Below are 22586 nucleotides of genomic sequence, written 5' to 3'. Positions count from 1 at the left end.
TTTAAGAGATCTTCTCAAGACCCTTTACGACAGGCCTCGGATTGTATTCCGCCTTGGGTCTTCTGCTCACTCTGGCCACGGCCAGTGTGTAAGCAATCTTCTTGGTCTCTTACTACTCCCCCCTTTCTAAGGAAGAGGGGAAGGCAACATTCAGGCTCGCTCCTGAGTTGTTGGCTAGACTCAGAATCTGAGGGTCCCGGCCCTTCGGTCCGATTCATTCAAGATTTCGAGTCTCCATTCTGTATCTGATGTCCCAAGACCTTCTCTTTCTTGCCAGTAAAGGAATCGAGAGGTTAGCGCTGGGAACAGCTGCAGTTTGTCCTCAGTTGCAGCCGATTTGGGAGCACAAGGAGGACATGGGGGGGGGAGTCACCAGTATACCTCTTCAGCCCGGACTCAAGGACATTCATCTCGACCTGTCTCCAGACCCTCCCCTGTCACGTCGCCCTACAGCACGATGTTGGATACATCGCAACGTCCCTCGCCTTCGAGTAATACTACTCTGTGACGCAGGTGCTACAAGCTGGAGTCTGGAAGCGTCTAATGACCTTCGCAGCCTGCTTCCTGCAGGGCGTGACCCACAGGAGTCTCGATACGTTTTCTATCGCTCTGTGGTGGCTACACAACAGCTGATCTAACCTCAGGCTCCTTTTTGGACAGGTAGCAGAAGGTTGAGGGCATTGTTATCAGGTTTTAGTCTGCATGAACGAAAGAAGTATGTCTGGCCCTTACTTCTTTCTTCATCATCCCCTCTACGGGGAAGCAGCATCCTGGTCTCTGCATAGCTGACCTCGAACCTCTGCAGGTAAACCATGCTTCCTTGTGTTCCGAGTATTGAGTCAATACAGTCGCGTCCCCCATACCCTGACGAGGTGGTATTGGGAACGTCCTAACCCAGAGTTCCTTCTGGAACTCCAGGTCAACTGCCTAGGACGGGTCACACTTCTTCCTTCACACACAAGCTTACGTAGGCCACATGGTTCCTTGCGGAGCAAGGAACTTGTGAGGTGCAGGGACTCCTTTTTTCGAGTGCGACTCACTCGGATTCTGAGTCCCCAGGTAAAGCCAAAGCCAGTATGGCTGGGGACTTTCCACCCTTCCTAAGGGATAAGTCACCCTTTGTAAATAGCGTGGTTTGTATTTCGGTTACGGAACAAATGACAAATTCGAAGATGATTTGTATTCTTCCTAACCATACAAACCTTAGCTATTTACACAGATTTGCCCGCCAGCCCTGTCCCCCAAGACAAGTCCTACCTCTAAGTGAAAGTGAGTATTCACCTGTGTGTGAGGGGGAGGAGGGGTAGCTAGCTACCACTCCCCCCCCCCCCCCCCCCCCCCCCCGCTAACTAGCGCGGGGGTAATACACCCTCGTTAAATTCTAATGGCTCGCCATTTCAGCTGCGCTAAAAGTAAAACCCTTTGTAAATAGCTAAGGTTTGTATGGTTAGGAAAAATACAAATTATCTTCGAATTTGTCATATTTCCCCTTTAAAACAACTTTGCTCCATCACTAAATACAAATCCATTTGCTCTTTTTAGGGAATATACTTTTGGCAAAGCTGGAAGACCAGCCATAAGACTTTAAGTGAGTTAAAACTACCCCACCGCTAGTTAGCTGGGGAGGTGGGGTTTAGTACCGGCTACCCCGCTCACACACACATCTGTGTATTCTCGTTAATTCTACTTTTGGTTTAATTGAGAGTGGACGTTCATCTCTCTCCACTGCCTAACCTTTTTTGACTGGCTTTTGCCTAATTTGGTCTTTTAGTTTTTGTTTATTTTTCTCAGGTGTGAGTGTTGCTGTTTAGGAGATAGCGTAGTGAGGGATTTTTACTCGAAGGGAAGAGAAACCTTTATTTACAGTCTCTTCCCTTTGAACAACTGGTTTGACTTTTTAGTTATCTCTTTTCTTAGTTCGATAGTGTTTCTCGAAACCTTTCTGTTTAGATTATCATTGCCATTACCAACTATCTTAGTAGCCAGTGTATCGCTAGATAGTAAAAACACTGGAATAAATGGAATTAACAAAAAAGTTAATGGAACTATGATTTGTTGGTCTAAACTGGGCAAAGAGCTACCATAAAAATGGCCAGTTGCCCTTGAATTGTTCATGTTTTTCTCCTTTTTCAAAAATTTTGCTTTCTCACCTTACTGTTCTGGAGCATTCAATCTCCAAGTCATTCTGTACAACTTGCTTAAATTTAATGTATTATGAAGAGCATCATGCAAATGTTTTAGTGAGGTTTTGACAGTCTCTTGGGGGAGGAAATAGACTTCGAGACAATGTAGGCTCGTGATGAAAAAGGGAAAGTAGCATTCATATTGAGGTGGGAAAGCTTTGAAAATCAATCAGGAAATGGTGTGGATGAAGACCTAATCCAGAGGAGAATGGAGATAGAAAGTTAATGTTTTTATAGCTTGTATATGAAAGATTTATTTTAATGTTGTTACTGTTCAGAAAATATTTTAATGATTATTCATCACTTCTCTTGTGTTTTATTTACAGTACTGTATTTCATTGTTTCCTTTCCTCACTGGGCTATTTTTCCTTGTTTGATCCCATGGGCTAACACCATCTTGCTTTTCCAACTGGGGTTGTAGCTTAGCAAGTACTGTAATAATAATGGCCTTGTAAATTGAAAACCTTATTTTTCAATATTTAACTTAGCCGGTGAATATATAGCTGCAACTCTGTTGCTCGACAGACAACTCTATGGAAAAACTCGCCAGCGATCGCTACACAGGTTGCGGGTGTGCCCAACAGCGCCATCTGTCGACCAGATACCCAGCTCTCATGTAAACAAAGACTCAATTTTCTCTCTGTCGAGGTGTCGACAAGACGTACTTTACTCGCTGTTGCTAAACTGGAGTTTTTCACATCTAATTGGTGAAGTACTATATTCTAGTTTTGAGCTTTCGCTGCGCAGGGTTTTTCTTCACACAAATCCTTGAACTCTTTTTTTATATCGGATTCTTTGTTGATGACTTTTTGATCGTTTTTTGGAATTTCCCTTGACCAATTCAAAATGGCTGACCCTTCACAAGTTCCCAAATTTAGGAAATGCAATGCTAGGGACTGTTCTAGGCGTCTTCCGAAGGCTTCTATTGACCCTCACACTGTTTGTTCCAATTGTCGGGATAAAACCTGTCACTTGGAAGATCGGTGTGAGGAGTGCGTTGGCCTTTCGGAATTCGATTTTATCGAATTTCAAAAGTACACACGTAGGCTAGAGAGAGATAGAGTTAGGAGAAGTTCTTCTCGTTCTATTGATGTATCCTCTCCTCATGCCCCACAACCTATTCCTTCCCCTGTAGTGGTTGCTCCTAACCCCCCTCCTAGCACTCAGGAACCATCGATGGCTGACATGATGCGTGCCATCCAGGCTCTGGGTGAGAGAGTTGAGTCCCTTGCTAGTGACCGTAATCAGCTCATGGCGGATGTGAAGGAGCTTAAGTGCCAAAGTGCAGTGGGAAGTGCTAAAGTGCCAAGTGATAGTGTTGTGGACAGTGTTGCGCTTGAGGGTTCGTCTGTTCGTGCCTGTCGTCCTCCTAGTCCGGGACCTCTTGCAAGCTCCCAAGTCCAGGGGAGAAGCAATGTCGTACGACGCATGGGTTCGACAGGCTTTAATCAGCGAACAGACGTTCCCTCCGTGGTATCGGGCGTATCTCCCCAAGATCGCTCCTACCTACCTAAGACGAGAGAGCCCATTTATTCCTCGTCGTCTGAAGGTGTTTCTCGCAAGAAACTTTGGACCAAGGTCTCGCGACCGTTAAAACGTAAATCGGTCCCTTCAGCACAAGTCCAACGGCCCGGTTGTAGCCACTGTGTCAGTTCGGACTCGTTGCCGTCATCCGATGACTGCTCACCGCCTAAGAGAGGCAAAGCGGTACCGCTTCAGACACTAACACCGTCTGTCGCCGCACCTGCTCCCGTAGACCCTAAGTGGTCTCTACTGCAAGACATGCAGTCTAAACTTACGTCTCTGATGGAGGACTTTCATGCGGAGAAGGTTGCTGCCGTACCAGCTAGTTCTGTACCTAGCCTACAACTATCCAAGCGATCGGTTGTGCGTCCTGTGGACGCTGAGGTAACCTTCTCACGCACACCAGTTGAGAGAGTTCCTCCACCCATGCGTTCCAGTGTGATCTGCCAGCCGCATGTTGACGTTAAGCGACGCACGGAGGTTGCCTTTGACGTTCTGGATGTTCAGCAACCGTCAGAGTTGCCTTGTTTTGACGCGGTGCGTCAACCTCCACAACCCAGTGTGGTTTCCACTGCGCAACCCAATCAGTCTAGACAGTCTGGGGTAGACGCTGTGCGTCCCCGCGCTACCATGGTTGTTGCCAGCTCACAGACTGGGCAGCAGTTCCATGACGTTGCGTCCGGCTCAGTCACGCATGCTCCAGTGCGACCGGACTCAGCGAACCAGCCGTTACCCACTCCGTTGCCGTTTCCTCATCAGTTGTCGGATGAGGAACTTTCTGATGATGATGTTGCTGCACATATAGATGAACCACAATCAGAATTGGACGAGCCTAAGTCTACTCAACCCTCTTTGGACTTTAGAAAAGTTTTGGCCATTTTCAAAGAGCTGTTTCCTGACCAGTTTGTTTCTGTGGCTCCTCGTTCTCCGCCTTCAGAGTTTGTTTTAGGCATAACTTCTACCACTCCTGCCTTTACTAGACTCGTCCTCGCACGCTCGTCCAAGAGAGCTTTGCGGGTGATAGGAGAATGGTTGCAGTCCAAGAAGAGTTTAGGGAAGGCAGCATTTGCTTTTCCCCCTGCTAGACTCTCTTCTAGATCGAGCGTCTGGTATGCCACGGGAGAAGTTCTCGGCTTGGGAGTTCCTGCCTCTGCCCAGGGCGACTTCTCAAGCCTTGTAGACTCTCCCCGCCGCCTTGCCATGAGACGCTCTAAGATTTGTTGGTCATCATCGGACCTGGACCACCTTTTGAAAGGAATCTTTAGGGCCTTCGAAGTTTTTAACTTCTTAGACTGGTGTCTAGGAGCCCTAAGCAGGAAGATCTCTTTGACAGATAAAGAGACTTCCTTGCTCATTATGTCCTGCATGGACAAGGCCGTCCGTGATGGGTCTAATGAGCTTGCTGCATCATTTGTGTCCGGAGTCCTAAAAAAGCGAGAAAATCTCTGCTCATTCCTTTCTGCTGGAGTTACACCGTGCCAGAGATCTGAGCTTCTCTTTGCTCCTCTTTCCAAGTGCCTTTTTCCAGAAGTCCTGATTAAGGAAATAGCCGCTTCGTTAGTGCAGAAGGATACTCACGATCTTGTTGCGTCCTCAGCTCGCAAAGCTCCCCCTTTGCCTACCTTGTTAGCTAGACCAAGGATGGACACTCCAGCGTCTCGCTTTATTCCGCCCTTTCGTGGCAGAGCCTCCAGCAGAGGAGGTGCTCGTGCCGAAGGGAAGCGAGGAAAGAAGAAAGGATCCAAGTCCTTTAAGGAAGGGCAGAGTCTGACTGCCCGCCACTTCAGACAGCAGTGGGAGCCAGACTCAAGAACTTCTGGCAGGCCTGGGAGAAGAGAGGTGCAGATGCACAATCTGTGAAGTTGCTCAGAGAGGGGTACAAGATCCCTTTTGTACGGAAACCCCCTCTAGCAACGTCTCCCATCGATCTCTCTCCCAGGTAGAGAGAGGAAGAAAAGAGACGAGCCTTGAAACGGGAAGTGTCTCTTTTGCTAGAGAAGGGAGCGGTGGTCAAAGTCTCGGACCTTCAATCTCCGGGATTCTACAACCGCCTCTTCTTGGTTTCAAAGAAGACAGGAGGGTGGAGGCCGGTGCTAGACGTCAGTGCTCTGAATGTCTTTGTCATAAAGACGACGTTCTCCATGGAGACCACAAAGTCAGTCTTAGCAGCGGTCAGAAGGGAAGACTGGATGGTCTCTTTAGACCTAAGGGACGCCTACTTCCACGTCCCCATCCACCCAGACTCCCAACCTTTTCTGAGATTCGTTTTCGAAAAGGTGGTTTACCAGTTTCGGGCCCTGTGCTTTGGCCTAAGCACAGCTCCTCTCGTGTTTACGAGGCTGTTGAGGAATGTAGCCAAATTCCTCCATTTATCGGACATCCGAGCCTCCCTTTATTTGGACGACTGGCTTCTCAGAGCCTCTTCCAGTCGTCGCTGTCTGAAGGATCTAAAGTGGACTCTAAATCTGACCAAGGAATTGGGTCTCCTTGTCAATATGGAAAAGTCGCAACTGGTCCCATCCCAAACTATTGTGTATTTAGGGATGAAAATTCACAGTCTAGCTTTTCGGGCTTTTCCGTCGGCCCCCAGAATAAGTCAAGCCCTGTTATGCATCCAGAACATGCTGAAGAAGGAACGCTGCTCAGTCAGGCTGTGGATGAGTCTGGTAGGGACGCTATCATCCCTGGAACAATTTGTGTCATTAGGAAGACTACACCTCCGTCCGCTTCAATACCATCTAGCTTTTCACTGGAAAAAGGACAAGACGCTAGAAGTGGTCTCGATCCCCATTTCCGAAAAGATGAAGTCTTGTCTGACTTGGTGGAAGGACAGTATCAACCTAAGAGAGGGTCTTCCCCTGGCTGTTCAGACTCCCAACCACGTTCTCTTCTCGGACGCATCGGACGTGGGCTGGGGCGCGACATTAGACGGTCGGGAATGTTCAGGAATGTGGAACTCGAGTCAGAGGATCATGCATATCAACTGCAAGGAGCTGCTGGCAGTACATCTGGCCTTGAAAAGCTTCAGGTCTCTCCTTCGAGGCAAAGTGGTGGAGGTGAACTCGGACAACACCACTGCCTTGGCGTACATCTCCAAGCAAGGAGGGACCCACTCACTGACGTTGTACGAGATCGCAAGGGACCTGCTCATCTGGTCAAAAGGTCAAGACATTTCACTAGTAACGAGGTTCATCCAAGGCAACTTGAATGTCATGGCAGATTGTCTCAGTCGGAAAGGGCAAGTAATTCCAACCGAATGAACCCTCCACAAGGATGTATGCAAGAGACTTTGGGCCACTTGGGGCCAACCAACCATAGATCTCTTTGCAACCTCGGTGACCAAGAGGCTCCCAATCTATTGCTCACCAGTCCCGGACCCAGCAGCAATACATATAGATGCCTTTCTTCTAGATTGGTCACATCTAGATCTCTACGCATTCCCCCCGTTCAAGATTGTCAACAGGGTACTGCAGAAGTTCGCCTCTCACGAAGGGACAAGGTTGACGCTAGTTGCTCCCCTCTGGCCCGCGAGAGAATGGTTCACCGAGGTACTTCGATGGCTAGTAGACGTTCCCAGAAGTCTCCCTCTAAGGGTGGACCTTCTACGTCAGCCACACGTAAAGAAGGTACACCAAAGCCTCCTCGCTCTTCGTCTGACTGCCTTCAGACTATCGAAAGACTCTCGAGAGCTAGAGGCTTTTCGAAGGAGGCAGCCAGTGCGATTGCTAGAGCAAGGAGAGCATCCACCCTTAGAGTCTACCAATCGAAGTGGGAAGTCTTCCGAGACTGGTGCAAATCAGTCTCTGTATCCTCGACCAGTACCTCTGTAGCTCAAATAGCTGACTTTCTCTTATACCTGAGAAAAGGACGATCCCTTTCAGCTCCCACTATCAAGGGCTACAGAAGCATGTTGGCATCGGTCTTCTGGCATAGAGGCTTAGATCTTTCCAACAATAAAGATCTTCAGGACCTCCTTAAGTCTTTTGAGACCACTAAGGAGCGTCGTTTGGTTACACCTGGTTGGAATTTAGACGTGGTACTAAGATTCCTCATGTCAGACAGGTTTGAGCCGCTACAATCAGCCTCCCTGAAAGATCTCACTTTAAAGACACTTTTCCTGGTATGCTTAGCCTCAGCTAAAAGAGTCAGTGAGATTCATGCCTTCAGCAAGAACATCGGATTTTCGTCAGAAAAAGCCACATGTTCGCTACAACTTGGTTTTCTAGCCAAAAATGAGCTGCCTTCTCGACCTTGGCCTAAATCGTTCGATATTCCCAGCCTATCGAAGATTGTAGGCAATGAACTAGAAAGAGTCTTATGCCCTGTGAGAGCTCTTAAGTTCTATTTAAAGCGAACTAAACCTTTACGAGGCCAATCTGAAGCTTTATGGTGTTCAGTTAAGAAACCATCTTTGCCTATGTCAAAGAATGCTTTATCCTACTTTATCAGACTGTTAATACGAGAAGCTCATTCACATCTGAGTGAGGAAGACCAAGCATTGCTTAAGGTGAGGACACACGAAGTTAGAGCTGTCGCAACTTCCGTGGCCTTTAAGCAAAATAGATCTCTGCGAAGTATAATGGACGCAACCTATTGGAGAAGCAAGTCAGTGTTTGCGTCTTTTTATCTAAAGGATGTCCAGTCTCTTTACGAGGACTGCTACACACTGGGACCATTCGTAGCAGCGAGTGCAGTAGTGGGTGAGGGCTCAACCACTACAATTCCCTAATTCCATACCCTTTTAATCTTTCTCTTGAAATGTTTTTATTGTTGTTTTTTGGGTTGTCCGGAAGGCTAAGAAGCCTTTCGCATCCTGGTTGATTTGGCGGGTGGTCAAAGTCATTTCTTGAGAGCGCCTAGATTAGGGGTTTGATGAGGTCCTGTTGTATGGGTTGCAACCCTTGATACTTCAGCTCCTAGGGGTCGATCAGCATCCTAAGAGGATCGCGAGGCTCCGTAAGGAAGACGTACTTAAAAGGCAGAGTAATTGTTCAAGTCGACTTCCTTACCAGGTACCTATTTATTTTGTTTTTGTTATTTTGATAACTTCTAAAATGAAATAAAAAACTCTTAGCTCATAAAAGTGTAAACATATATTACTGGTCTCTACCCACCATCCTGGGTGTGAATCAGCTATATATTCACCGGCTAAGTTAAATATTGAAAAATGTTATTTTGATTATAAAATAAATTTTTGAATATACTTACCCGGTGAATATAAATTAAATGACCCTCCCTTCCTCCTCAATAGAGACGCAGTGGGACGAGGAGAAAATTGAGTCTTTGTTTATATGAGAGCTGGGTATCTGGTCGACAGATGGCGCTGTTGGGCACACCCGCAACCTGTGTAGCGATCGCTGGCGAGTTTTTCCGTAGAGTTGTCTGTCGAGCAACAGAGTTGCAGCTATATATTCACCGGGTAAGTATATTCAAAAATTTATTTTATAATCAAAATAACATTTTAAAGGAGAAATGTGATTTTTAATGGTTATGTTGCAAATACTCTACCGTACATTGAATTTGAAATACTTTGTTTTTCTGTCCAAATAAGAAATTTTTTATTCTAATAGATGTATGTTTGTATTTCAGAAATAAAATTTTGTATTCCTCCCTTTTTAATGTACAGTATTGTAATTCTTAATGTTTTTGTTTACAGCTTAATCACAAAGTAGGTCAAGATGTCAGGTCGAGTGCGTACACGCATAGATCGAGGAACTGGAGAGATAGTAGCATACAGTGATGCTGCTGTTAGAAACAATATGGCAGTTATTGAGTACTGCAGAACATCAATGGCAGCTCTGTCTGGGGCTACAGCAGGTCAGTACTACTGTATTTTCAAGTTGATAATGAGTCCTAAAGTATCACAAATTTGGAAGTAATTTGTATTTTTAAATATTAAACTTAGCCGGTGAATATATAATAGCTGACGTCTCGGACGGCTCGACAGAAACAAAAAAACTCGCGAGCGATCGCCATGAAGGTTGCGGGTGTGCCCACCAGCGCTGACTATCGGCCAGATACCGCATATACTTGTAAACAGCTCCAGTTCTTCTCTGTCGGTCTTGTCGACAAGTTGATTCCGCTCGCTGTTGACCTGGAGTTTTCGTCATTTTTGGTGAAGTACTTCTTTTTGGTTGTTTTGAGCTTTTGCAGTGACAGGTGTTTTTCTCTTCAATTAAAACTCTTGAACCCTTTTTTGGCTAGTGTTTATTGTTGATGACTTTGGATTTGTTTTGGATTTTCTTTGACTGTTCAATATGGCTGACCCTTCTCCGATCCCTGGACCTAAATTTCGCAAATGTAATGCTAGGGATTGTAACAAACGTCTTCCCAAGGCCTCTCTCGACCCACATACCGTGTGTTCTAATTGCCGGGGTAAAACCTGCCAATTAGGAGATCGGTGTGATGAGTGCGTGGTCTTGTCGGAATTCGACTGGCTAGAGTTTGATAAATATTCTCGTAAGCTGGAGAGAGATAGGGTGAGGAGAAGCTCCTCTAGGTCGTTGGAATTTTCCTCCTCCCATGCCCCTGAACCTAATCCTTCCCCTGTAGTAGTTGTTCCTGAACCCTCTACTAGCACTCATGAACCGTCCATGCGGGATATGTAGCTTGCCATTCAAGCTTTGGGCGAGAGAGTTGAGTCTTTAGCATCGGACCGTAATCAACTCATGTCGGATGTGAATTTATTGAAATGTCAGAGTGCCAAATCAGAAAATCGTGGGGATAAAGTGATAAGTGCGCAAAGTGTTTTTAGTGTTGCGACCGAGGGTTCGTCTGTTCGTGCTTGTCGTTCCCCTAGTCCGAGACCTCTTTCAGGCTCCCCTGCACCAGGGAGAAGTAATGTCGTAGGACTTAAGGGGACGAGAGGCTTTAACCAACGTACAGACGTTCCCTCTTTGGTATCGGGCGTGTCTCGTCAAGATCACCCCTACCATAAGACGAGCGAGGCTGTTTTCTCCTCGTCATCCGAAGGCTTCTCGCAAAAGAAACCTTGGCGCAAGGTTTCTAGACCCTTGAAGCGGAAGTCAGTCCCTTCAGGACAGGTCCAGCGTCCTGGCTGTAGCCATTGGGACAGCTCTGACCCTTTGCAGTCGTCGGAAGACTGTTCGCCTATTAAACGTAAGCGTAACACGGGCTCCGAGAGTCTCAGTAAAGGCAATGTTTTGCCGACACAGATGTTACCATCGTCTCGGCCCATCCCGTCTCCTGTTGATCCTAAATGGGTTGTCCTGCAGGATATGCAGACTAAGCTTGCCTCCCTTATGGAGGAGTATACCGTTGAGCAGGTTCACGATGATCCTCGCCGTTACGCTGATCGAGACACTGGCCGTCAGCCGCCCAAACGAGCTTTTACTCGTCCTTTTGACGTTATGAAACGTGATGTCGGTAGTTTCTCACGTCAATCACGTGACTTGGATCCTCACTCGCTGCAGTCCCGTGTTGACTTTCAGCCGCTGCCGCAGCCTCGTGTTGACGTTCAGCCGCTGCCGCAGTCTCGTGTTGACGTTCAGGACGTTCGCCAACCAGCTCAGTTGCCTCGTTTTGACGTTGAGCGTCAAGCACCGCAGTCAAGGGTTGTTTTGACTGCTCAGTCTAGGCAGTCAAGGCAGTCTCGACTTGACATCGAGCGTCCATCAACTCCTGTTGTTGTTGCTGGTCAGTCCTTTCAGCAGCAACATGACGTCGCTTCCTTGACTGCTACTGCTGCTCCTTTGCTTGTGGACTTTGCCTGTCAAGCATTGCCACCGCGGGAGGTCTCTCCTTTTCTTGAGACTCGACAATTGTCGGACGAGGTTCCTTCAGATGAGGATGTTGCTGATCCCCCGCCTACTGATATTCCTTTGGGTGTTTTATCAGACGGAGAAGAGCCTAAAGCTGCTCAACCCTCTATGGACTTTAAGAAAATCATGATGATTTTTAAGGATCTTTTCCCAGACCATTTTGTAACTCTTGCTCCTCGTTCTCCTCCGTCAGAGTTTGCGCTAGGCCTAGCTACTTCGAAGCCTTCTTTTACTAAGCTAGTGCTCTCTCGCTCTTCTAAGAGGGCTTTACGTTTGCTAGGCGACTGGTTGATTACCAGGAGGAGTTTGGGGAAGACGGCCTTTGCTTTCCCTCCTTTTAAACTAGCTTCTAGAGCGAGCGTCTGGTATGACACGGGAGAAGTTCTTGGCTTGGGAGTCCCTGCCTCTGCCCAGGGAGACTTCTCAAGCCTCGTAGACTCTCCCCGTCGCCTGGCCATGAGACGCTCTAAAGTTTGTTGGTCCTCCTCGGACCTTGACCATCTCCTTAAAGGGGTTTACAGGGCCTTCGAAGTTTTTAACTTCTTAGATTGGTCTCTAGGAGCATTAAGCAGGAAGATTTCGTCGGCCGACCAGGATGTTTCCGTGCTTATTATGTCTTGCATGGACAAAGCCATCCGTGAGGGCTCCAATGAGCTCGCCGCTACCTTTACGGCTGGAGTCCTGAAGAAGAGGGAGACTCTTTGCTCGTTCCTTTCGGCAGGAGTGACTCCCTGTCAAAGGTAGGAGCTTCTCTTTGCCCCCTTATCAGCTGCCTTGTTTCCTCAACAGCTGATCAAGGACATTGCAGCTTCGCTGGTGCAGAAGGATACACACGACCTGATGGCGACTTCTGCTCGCAAGGGTGCTCCTTCATCGTCTTATGTCGTGAGACCCAAGATCGATACCCCAGCGACTAGGTTTATCCCGCCCTTTCGTGGCAGAGCCCCCAGCAGGGGAGGCGCTCGTGCCGACGGTAAAAGAGGCAAGAGGAGAGGATCCAAGTCCTCCCGTGGCAGAGTCTGACTGCCCACGTCCTCAGACAGCGGTAGGGGCCAGACTGAACAGCTTCTGGCAGGCCTGGGAGAAGAGGGGTGCAGACCAAGAGTCTGTGTTGATGCTCAAGGAGGGGTACAAAATACCTTTTGTACGCAGACCTCCTCTAGTAACAGTTCCTTTAGACCTCTCTCCCAGGTATCGAGAGGAGTCAAGGAGACAAGCTCTACATCAGCAGGTTTCTCTGTTGCTAGAGAAGGGAGCGGTGGTGAAAGTCTCGGACCTTCAATCACCGGGATTTTACAACCGTCTCTTCCTAGTCCCAAAGCATACGGGAGGTTGGAGGCCAGTGCTGGACGTCAGTGCGCTCAACATTTTTGTTGTAAAAACAAAATTTACGATGGAGACCACGAAGTCCATCCTAGCAGCGGTCAGAGAGGGAGACTGGATGGTCTCTCTCGACCTGCAGGATGCGTACTTCCACATTCCTATACACCCAGATTCTCAACCGTATCTGAGGTTTGTTTACAGGAATGTGGTGTACCAGTTCCGAGCACTGTGCATCGGCCTCAGCCCTGCTCCTCTCGTGTTCACGAGGCTCATGAGGAATGTGGCAAAATTCCTTCATTTATCGGGAATTCGAGCCTCCCTGTACCTGGACGACTGGCTTCTCAGAGCATCGTCCCGTCATCGCTGTCTGCAGGACCTTCAATGGACGTTGGGTCTGGCAAAGGAGTTGGGACTGTTGGTGAACTTAGAAAAGTCTCAACTGAATCCCTCCCAGACGATTCTCTATTTGGGGATGGAGATTCGCAGTCTAGTTTTTCGGGCTTTTCCGTCTGCCACCAGGATAGAGCAAGCCCTGCTCAAAGTCCGCCTCATGCTGAAAAAAGACCGTTGCTCAGTAAGAAGTTGGATGAGCCTCTTAGGGACTCTGTCATCCCTGGAGCAATTTATCTCAATAGGGAGACTTCACTTTCGCCCTCTCCAGTTCCATCTAGACTTCCATTGGAACAAGAGCAAGACTTTGGAAGCTGTGTCAATCCCGATCTCCGAGCCAGTAAAAACGTGCCTGAACTGGTGGGACAGCAACATAAGTCTGCGAGAGGGTCTGTCCCTGGCGGTCAAGAACCCAAACCACGTGTTGTTCTCAGACGCGTCGGATTTGGGTTGGGGAGCGACTCTGGACGGTCTGGAATGTTCGGGTCTTTGGACGTCGGATCAGAAGAGCATGCACATCAACTGCAAGGAGCTGTTGGCGGTTCACTTGGCCTTGACGAGTTTCGAGAGCATTCTTCGAAACAAAGTGGTAGAAGTCAATTCGGACAACACCACAGCCCTGGCGTACATCTCCAAGCAAGGAGGCACTCACTCCCACACACTGTTCGTCATCGCAAGGGACCTCCTCATCTGGTCAAAAAACCGAGGCATCTCCCTGTTGACAAGATTCATCCAGGGGGACTTGAACGTCTTGGCGGACTGTCTCAGTCGGAGAGGTCAGGTGATCCCCACAGAATGGACCCTCCACAAGGACGTGTGCAAGAGTCTTTGGGTGACTTGGGGTCAACCCACCATAGACCTCTTTGCCACCTCGTTGACCAAAAGGCTACCGACCTATTGCTCTCCAGTCCCAGATCCAGAGGCGGCCCACATAGATGCGTTTCTACTGGACTGGTCTTACTTGGACGCGTACGCATTCCCGCCGTTCAAGATCATCAACAAGGTACTGCAGAAGTTCGCCTCTCACGAAGGGACAAGGTTGACGCTGGTTGCTCCCCTCTGGCCCGCGAGAGAGTGGTTCACAAAGGTACTTCAATGGCTGGTAGACGTTCCAAGGAGTCTTCCTTTAAGGATGGATCTCTTACGGCAGCCCCACGTAAGGAGTCTTCATCAAAGCCTCCCCGCTCTTCGTCTGACTGCCTTCAGACTATCGAAAGACTCTCAAGAGCTCGAGGTTTTTCGAAGGAGGCAGCCAGAGCGATTGCGAGAGCTAGGAGAGCTTCTACCATCAAGGTCTACCAGTCGAAGTGGGAAGTCTTTAGAGACTGGTGCAAGTCATCATCCATTTCCTCTTCCAGTACCTCTGTAGCCCAAATTGCAGACTTTCTCCTGCATCTGAGAAATGTTCGCTCCCTCACGGCTCCCACTATTAAGGGCTACAGGAGCCTGTTGGCTTCTGTGTTCAGACATAGAGGCTTAGATCTGTCCAATAATAAAGATCTCCAAGATCTCCTTAAGTCCTTCGAGACCTCTAAGGAGCGTCGTATGGCAACTCCTGGATGGAACTTAGACGTGGTCCTAAGGTTCCTAATGTCCGACAGGTTTGAGCCATTACATTCAGCCTCCCTGAAGGATCTCACCCTCAAGACGCTTTTCTTAGTGTGCTTGGCTTCGGCTAAAAGGGTCAGTGAGATCCATGCCTTTAGTAAAAACATCGGCTTTTCTACAGATAAAGCCACATGTTCGCTTCAGCTTGGTTTCTTGGCCAAAAATGAACTGCCTTCTCGTCCTTGGCCTAAGTCGTTTGATATACCTTGCCTATCAGAGATCGTAGGCAACGAGCTTGAAAGAGTACTGTGCCCAGTTAGAGCTCTTAAGTTTTATTTAGCTCGTACCAGATCCTTACGAGGTGGATCTGAGGCCTTGTGGTGCTCAGTTAAGAAGCCCTCATTGCCTATGTCTAAAAATGCTTTATCGTATTTTATTAGATTTTTAATCCGAGAGGCTCATTCTCACTTAAGTGAAAAAGATCGTTGCTTGCTTAACCCTGGATAGGTACGGTCCTCGGACACCCCTTTAAGGGTATACTCGGACGCGAACGACCCCGACGCCAAAAAAAATTCTTGAAAAATCAGTTTTTGCAGTAACCTCCTTTTTTCTTTTGCCAAAAAAAAACTTCAATGAATGCTTAAAACAACTGTATAGATAAATACTACTCATCTGCAGAAAAACTATTTATTATAAATATTTTAAAAAATTAAGTAGAAAAAAAAAAGACCTGACATAAAAATTCATAAAAAAAAAGTTTATACATATATACACAAATCCTTTTAGGAATTGATTCTTGAATGTTTAGGACACATCTTGATGTATTTTGGATGAAGTCAGACCCATGGAGGTGAAGATCTGAAATGAGAAAAAAAGGGTAACTTTTTTTGGCCAAAAAAATTTGTCCAAATTTCATGAATTTTTTTGGGTACCCAAATGAAATAGGAAGTGGCTAATTTTTTTAGGGAATAAACATATGTTATCCTAAAATAGAAATATGTAAAAAAATCTTCATTATTTTGTAAATTACATTTATATCAGGGGCCATATCTAAAGGTAATTTTTTGAGTACTTAGAAATTCCGTAAAAAAATACATATATTTAATATATAATATGATATTTATGCAGGTAAAAATATACCAAAATATCACAAATTCTATAGGGAACAAGAATATATATAGATAGGGCAGCTTACGCTTCGGATATGTCCACAAAATGGCCGCCAACCACACTGACTCAGACTCCCTAATCTGCCACTTGAAATGTAGGAAGGGTATGTCAATTTCAAGGTGTTATTTACTAATCTAATTATTATTGGATATGCATAAAAATTGTATGGTGGGTTGCTGGATAATTGTCGATTATTTTACGACTATAAAATTAAAATTCTGACCCAAAAAAATTTTTTTGAAGGGAAATAAAATCGAAAAAAAAAATGTAAAACAATATTTTAGCTAAAAAAATTTGATGATATTCAATCAAAAAAAAAGTAAACAAAATTTTCCGACAAATAAACATCTAGAGGAATCATTACTCTGTGATAGTTCCTTAGTACGTAGTAATTTTGAAAGAATTGGGAAAAAACGAAAAAATGGCAATCACCGGAAAATCGAACACATACCTATATATACGCCATATCTGGCTAAAAAAAAGATAGGCATGGGTAGCCAGATCATCTAGAAACACTTTCCAACACTATAAAAATATAAGTTTTGCGACACTACTTGCCAATTCCTTACGGTAACATGACTAAGCAAAAAAATGCAAAACAAATAATAAGGGGCACTCGCGGAAAAATGCCCAACATTCTAATATACGGCATCTCAGATAAAAAAAAAAGACATGCACGTGTTAGCCCAACCATCAAGGCACACTTTCTAACACATAAACATGAAAAAAAAATCAATAATATACGGCAATTCCTTACTACGTAGTAAATTTTTACAAATATTGAAAAAAAACAGAAATTGGCAACCGCAGTTAAATACCCAATATACCAATAACTACGTCGTATCTGACAAAAACAAAATCACGCATGGGTAGCCAGATCATCTAGACACACTTTCCAACACTAAAAAAGCAAAAGTTTTACGACACTATTTCGCAATATCTTACGGAAAAATGACTTGGCAAAAAAATGAAAAAAAATGAAAAAGGGACACTCGCGGTAAAATGCCCGACATTCTAATATACGACATCTCAGATAAAAAAAAAGACATGCACGTGTTAGCCCAACCATCAAGGCACACTTTCTAACACATAAACATGAAAAAAAAATGAATAATATACGGCAATTCCTTACTACGTAGTAATTTTTACAAATATTGAAAAAAAAACAGAAATTGGTAACCGCAGTTAAATACCCAATATACCAATAACTACGTCGATTCTGACAAAAACAAAGTCATGCATGGGTAGCCAGATCATCTAGACACACTTTCCAACACTAAACAAGCAAAAGTTTTACGACACTATTTGGCAATATCTTACGGAAAAATGACTTGGCAAAAAAATGAAAAAAAATGAAAAAGGGGCACTCGCGGTAAAATGGTCCTCGTGGTGATGAACGACATTTTAACTAAAAAAAAAAAACATGCACATGGTAGCCAAACAATCCACCAAGACTTTCCACAACTGATAACCTATACAAGTTGCACCATTCTACGACAATTTCATAATACGTAATAACTTTGATAATTATGCAAACTACCCTAGAAGGGTAAACTCGGACGCGAACGACCCCGACGCGTCTCAGAAATCGGGGAAGGAGTACAGCTACAGCAATGCACATCTGGACACTACTAGAGCGTGTAGGGGAGACACCTCCTGCAGGTCGATCACCCACAAATTCAGTCACGGGGGTGAGTCACGTGAGAAAAACCTGTTTTTTTTTGACGCTCGGGGTCGCAAACGACCCACCGTACCTATCCAGGGTTAAGGTCAAGACGCACAAAGTAAGAGCGATAGCAACTTCCGTGGCCTTTAAGCAAAACAGATCTCTGCGAAGTATTATGGAGGAGCAAGTCGGTGTTCACTTCATTTTACTTAAAAGACGTCCAGACTCTTTATGAGGACTGCTACACACTGGGTCCATTCGTTGCAGCGAGTGCAGTAGTGGGTGAGGGTTCTATCAATACATTCCCTTAATTCCAATATCCTTTTAATCTTCTCTTGAAATGTTTTTAATCTTGTTTTGGGTTGTACGGAAGGCTAAGAAGCCTTTCGCATCCTTTTTGATTTGGCGGGTGGTCAAATGTCGTTTCTTGAGAGCGCCCAGATTAAGGGTTTTGATGAGGTCCTGTTGTATGGGTGGTCGCCCTGGATACAACAGCTCCTGGGAGTCTTTCAGCATCCTGAGAGGATGGCTGGGCTTCGTGAGGAAAGCGGACTAATAAGGCAGAGTAATCGTCAGAGTCAGCTTCCTTACCAGGTACCTATATTTATTTGGGTTTTGTTATGATATAACTGTCAAAAACTCTAAGCATATACACCTTTATTGTATTAATACTGGTCTCTACCCACCACCATGGGTGTGAATCAGCTATTATATATTCACCGGCTAAGTATAATATTTAAAAATGATATTTTGATTATAAAATAAATTTTTGAATATACTTACCCGGTGAATATATAAATTAAAGGCCCTCCCTTCCTCCCCGATAGAGACCCAGCGGAATGAGAAGAACTGGAGCTGTTTACAAGTATATGCGGTATCTGGCCGATAGTCGGCGCTGGTGGGCACACCCGCAACCTTCATGGCGATTGCTCGCGAGTTTTTGTGTTTCTGTCGAGCCGTCCGAGACGTCAGCTATTATATATTCACCGGGTAAGTATATTCAAAAATTTATTTTATAATCAAAATATCATTTTTAAACATAAAACTTACCCGCTGGTTATATAAGAATGGCTAAAGTCCCTGACGCTCCGGCAGAACTTTTCAAAACTCGCGGCTAACGCAGTTATGCCAGGTGTACACTAGCGCCCTGATGGACTACAGGTAGAACTACTCAAACTTATTCAGATTTTCTCTGCCGGCCATACTGGCTAGAACGTTGAAAATTCACTCGCTATGTACATTCAATTGGACGGTTTATTTGGTGATGTACTCTGTCTTTTTGTTTTTGGCTTTCGCTTTAGTGATTTACTTTTCAAATTTTCTTGAAATCTTTATTATTTTGGGGTTATTTAGTTATTTTGACCTTTGTTATGGTTTAATTTTCTCTCGTCACTTTTCAATATGCACTCTGCGAATTTATCTGGGTCTGATGTCATTAATCCTATTTCTTCCCCCGTAGTGGTAGATCAAGAGCTTAAAGAACCTACGATGAGGGAGATATTGTCCGCAATTCAAGCTCTCGGTGTGAGAGTTGAATCTTTAGCGGCGGACAAAAAATTATCATACATACATATACCCAGGCACTTCCCCCAATTTTGGGGGGTAGCCGACACCAACAATGAAACAAAACAAAAAAGGGGACCTCTACTCTCTACGTTCCTTCAGCCTAAACAGGGACTCAACCAAGTTCAGCTGGTACTGCTAGGGTGCCACAGCCCAACCTCCCACATTTCCACCACTGATGAAGCTTCATAATGCTGAATCCCCTACTGCTGCTACCTCCGCGGTCATCTAAGGCACCGGAGGAAGCAGCAGGGCCTACTGGAACTGCGTCACAATCGCTCTCCATTCATTCCTATTTCTAGCACGCTCTCTTGCCTCTCTCACATCTATCCTCCTATCACCCAGTCCAAGCGTGATGACATTCGCCAAATGGCGGAACGAACCGCGAAGTGGCAGGACGGGAGCAGGCGCGAGGCGGAGCGTCAGAGACAGCAGCAAGCGGAGCCCGAGTGGCAGCGTGACAAAGCTCAGAGGTTAATTGATGAAGGCGCGGAGCGTTAACGGCAGCACCAGGCAGTTGCCAAGCGTCAGCATGACGACCCACGCCAGTCGAGTCATGAATGGGCGGAGCATGAGCGCAGCGCGCCAGGACGCTGTGGAGCGTCAGCGCAAGCATTGCATGAGCGCGGCGTGCTAGGACGCGGCGGAGCGGCAGCGCCAGCTAGATTCTTCCTATTGTAAAATCAATCATGACAGAAAACGCAAGGCGAGTGGCTGTCAATTGGGTGTGGATATGGAACAACGCAAGCGCGTCCATGTCGCCACTGATGCGCCAGCATAGGAAGGTCAACGTTTGGATCAGTGCGGCTCCAATCACTGATTTGTTAGAAGAAGATCCGGATGAGGTTCTCTCTCACGAGGTACAATTGGAGGATATCTCGGAGGGAGAAGAGGAGAGACCACCTCAACATTCGGTGGACTATTTTCAGACAATTTTACACCAGTTGCTCCGCGATCTCCCCCTTCTGAATTTACCTAAGGTTAAGCAGCGAAGACATCCTTTTATACAAAAATGATGCTTTCCTGCTCTTCTAAGAGAGCATTGAAGTTAATGAGAGCATGGATGGATTCAAGAAAAGCTCTGGGCAAGACATGCTTTGCTTTTCCACCAGCCAAGTTAGCTTCTAAGTCGAACGTTTGGTATGAGACGGGGGAGGTCTTGGGTTTGGGAGTTCCGGCGCCTGCGCAGGGAGACTTCTCAAACCTGGTGGACTCCTCCTGTCGCCTGGCCATGAGGAAGACTAAAGTGTGATGGTCAATGTCGGAATTTGACCATCTCTTGAAAGGATTGTTTAGGGCTTTTGAGGTACTGTATTTAATTTGCTTGACTGGTCACTGGGAGCCTTAAGCAGAAAAGTAACCAAAATGAAGGACACGGACACAAGTAATCTTATCCAACTTATGTCTTGTATGGACAGGGCAGTTAGGGATGGTTCTAATGAGCTGGCTGCTTTGTTTACTGCAGGGGTTATAAAGAAGAGAGCTACTTTGGTTTCCTTCCTCTCTGCGGGGGTCACTCCATGTCAGAGATCGGAGTTGCTTTTTGCGCCCATGTCTTCGGCTCTTTTTCCGCAGGACTTAGTTAAGGAAGTGGCTGCGAATTTGAATGAGAAGGCTACTCAGGATTTGGTTACTAAAACAGCCAGTAAGGTTTTGCCTACGTCTTTCTCTTCTCATCGAACTAAGGAGGGGACATCATATTCTCATTCTGCTCAGCCCTTTCGAGGCAAACCTACAGGGAGAAGTAATTTCAAACCGGAGGCAAGGAAGTCAAAGAAAAGAGGAGCCAAGCCCAGTCGAGGCAGGGTCAGACTGCTCTTCCCTTCAAGCAGCAGTGGGAGCCAGGCTAAACTACTTCTGGCAGGCCTGGGAGAAGAAGGTCCGTACGGTTTCTAAAGGAAGGATACAAGATTCCGTTCGTATCAAAACCTCCTTTAGCCACAGGTCCTGTGGATCTTTCGCCCAAGTACGAGAGAGAACCGAAGAGGCAAGCCATGCATCTTCAGGTGTCGCTTCTGCTCGAAAAAAGAGCAATAGAGAGGGTGCGGGACTTGGAGTCTCCGGGGTTTTACAACCGCTTGTTCCTAGTCCCCAAGAGTTCAGGGTAATGGAGACCGGTTCTGGATGTAAGCGCCCTCAACCGCTACATCCAGAACTCGAAATTCACCATGGAGACTCAGAAGACTGTGCTGGCAGCAGTGAGGAAAGGTGACTGGATGGTATCATTGGACCTCCAGGACGCTTATATCCATGTTCCGATACATCCAAGCTGCAGACGGTATCTAAGATTCGTATACAGGAAGGACGTCTTCCAGTTTCGAGCCCTATGTTTCGGCCTCTGCACAGCTCCTCTAATTTTCATGAAACTAATGATGAATGTGGCGAGCATGCTGCACTCGAGGCATCAGAGCCTCCCTGTACTTGGACGATTGGTTGATAAGAGCTCCCTTGGTCGATCGCTGTTTGAAGGACCTTCAGTTGACTGTGGATTTGACAAAAGAATTGGGACTCCTAGTGAGTTCAAAGAAGTCACAGCTGACTCCATCCCAGAAGATCCTTTATTTGGGGATGGAGATTCGGAGTCAGGATTTTCAGGCTTTTCTGTCGCCTGCAAGAGTTTAGTCAGCACTTCTAAGGCTGGAGGCCTTTATGGAGAAGAAAGTCACTTCAGTAAGAGAATGGAGACTGCACTTACGCCCCCTTCAATTTCATCTAATGCTCATTGGAAGAGGGGAGACAGTCTCAACAAGGAGAGTATTCCCATTACAAGTACGATCAGAGCACATCTTCGATGGTGGAACAATGCTCTCAAACTCAGTGAGGGCCTCTCGTTGGAGCAGAGGAACCCAGACCTCGTGTTGTTTTCAGACGCCTCAAATTCGGGGTGGGGAACAACATTGGGAGAAATAGAGATCTCAGGGCATTGGACAAAGGAACAGAGGGCTCTTCATATCAATCAGAAGGAGCTTTTAGCGGTGCACTTAGCCCTTAAAGGATTTGAGGATCTGGTCCTAGACAAGGTGGTTCAGGTCAATGCGGACAGCACCACAGCCCTACCGTACAGAACGAAGCGGGGGTCTCACTCGAAGTCTCTGTACGATTTAGCGAGATCTCTACTCCTTTGGGCAAAGGAAAGGAGGATTCTTTTATTGACTCGATTCATTCAAGGAGCCAAGAATGTGAGTGTGGACAAGCTCAGCAGGAGGGATCAAGTTCTCTCCACAGAATGGACGCTGCATCTGGATGTTTGCAAGAAGCTGTGGCGATTATGGGGTCGTCCTCTCATAGATCTCTTTGTAACCTCCAAAACAAAGAGACTAAGAACGTATTGCTCTCCAGTTCCGGATCTCGAAGCAGCTCACACAGACGCGTTCCTGTTAGATTGGACACACATGGATGTGTACGCGTTTCCACCCTTCAAGATCCTATACAAAGTGG

At 46.3% G+C, this 22586-nt stretch overlaps 1 protein-coding gene across 2 annotated transcripts in view; it reads left to right on the top strand.

Moving 5' to 3' along the window:
* EMC6 (ER membrane protein complex subunit 6) overlaps positions 1–22586 on the top strand; it is a 637720-nt gene that overhangs the window by 558756 nt on the left and 56378 nt on the right. For both annotated transcript variants that reach the window (XM_068371071.1, XM_068371070.1), the window contains one exon: positions 9364–9524. In XM_068371071.1, the coding sequence (XP_068227172.1) occupies positions 9386–9524 (139 nt within the window). In that variant the 5' untranslated portion in view covers positions 9364–9385. The remainder of the gene's footprint in view (positions 1–9363; positions 9525–22586) is intronic.

The sequence above is a fragment of the Palaemon carinicauda genome, chromosome 3 (assembly GCF_036898095.1).
Source record: "Palaemon carinicauda isolate YSFRI2023 chromosome 3, ASM3689809v2, whole genome shotgun sequence".
In the NCBI taxonomy this organism is placed as follows: Eukaryota; Metazoa; Arthropoda; class Malacostraca; order Decapoda; family Palaemonidae; genus Palaemon; species Palaemon carinicauda.
Note: the sequence above shows the minus strand (reverse complement) of the source record. Positions and strands in the feature narration are given on the sequence as shown.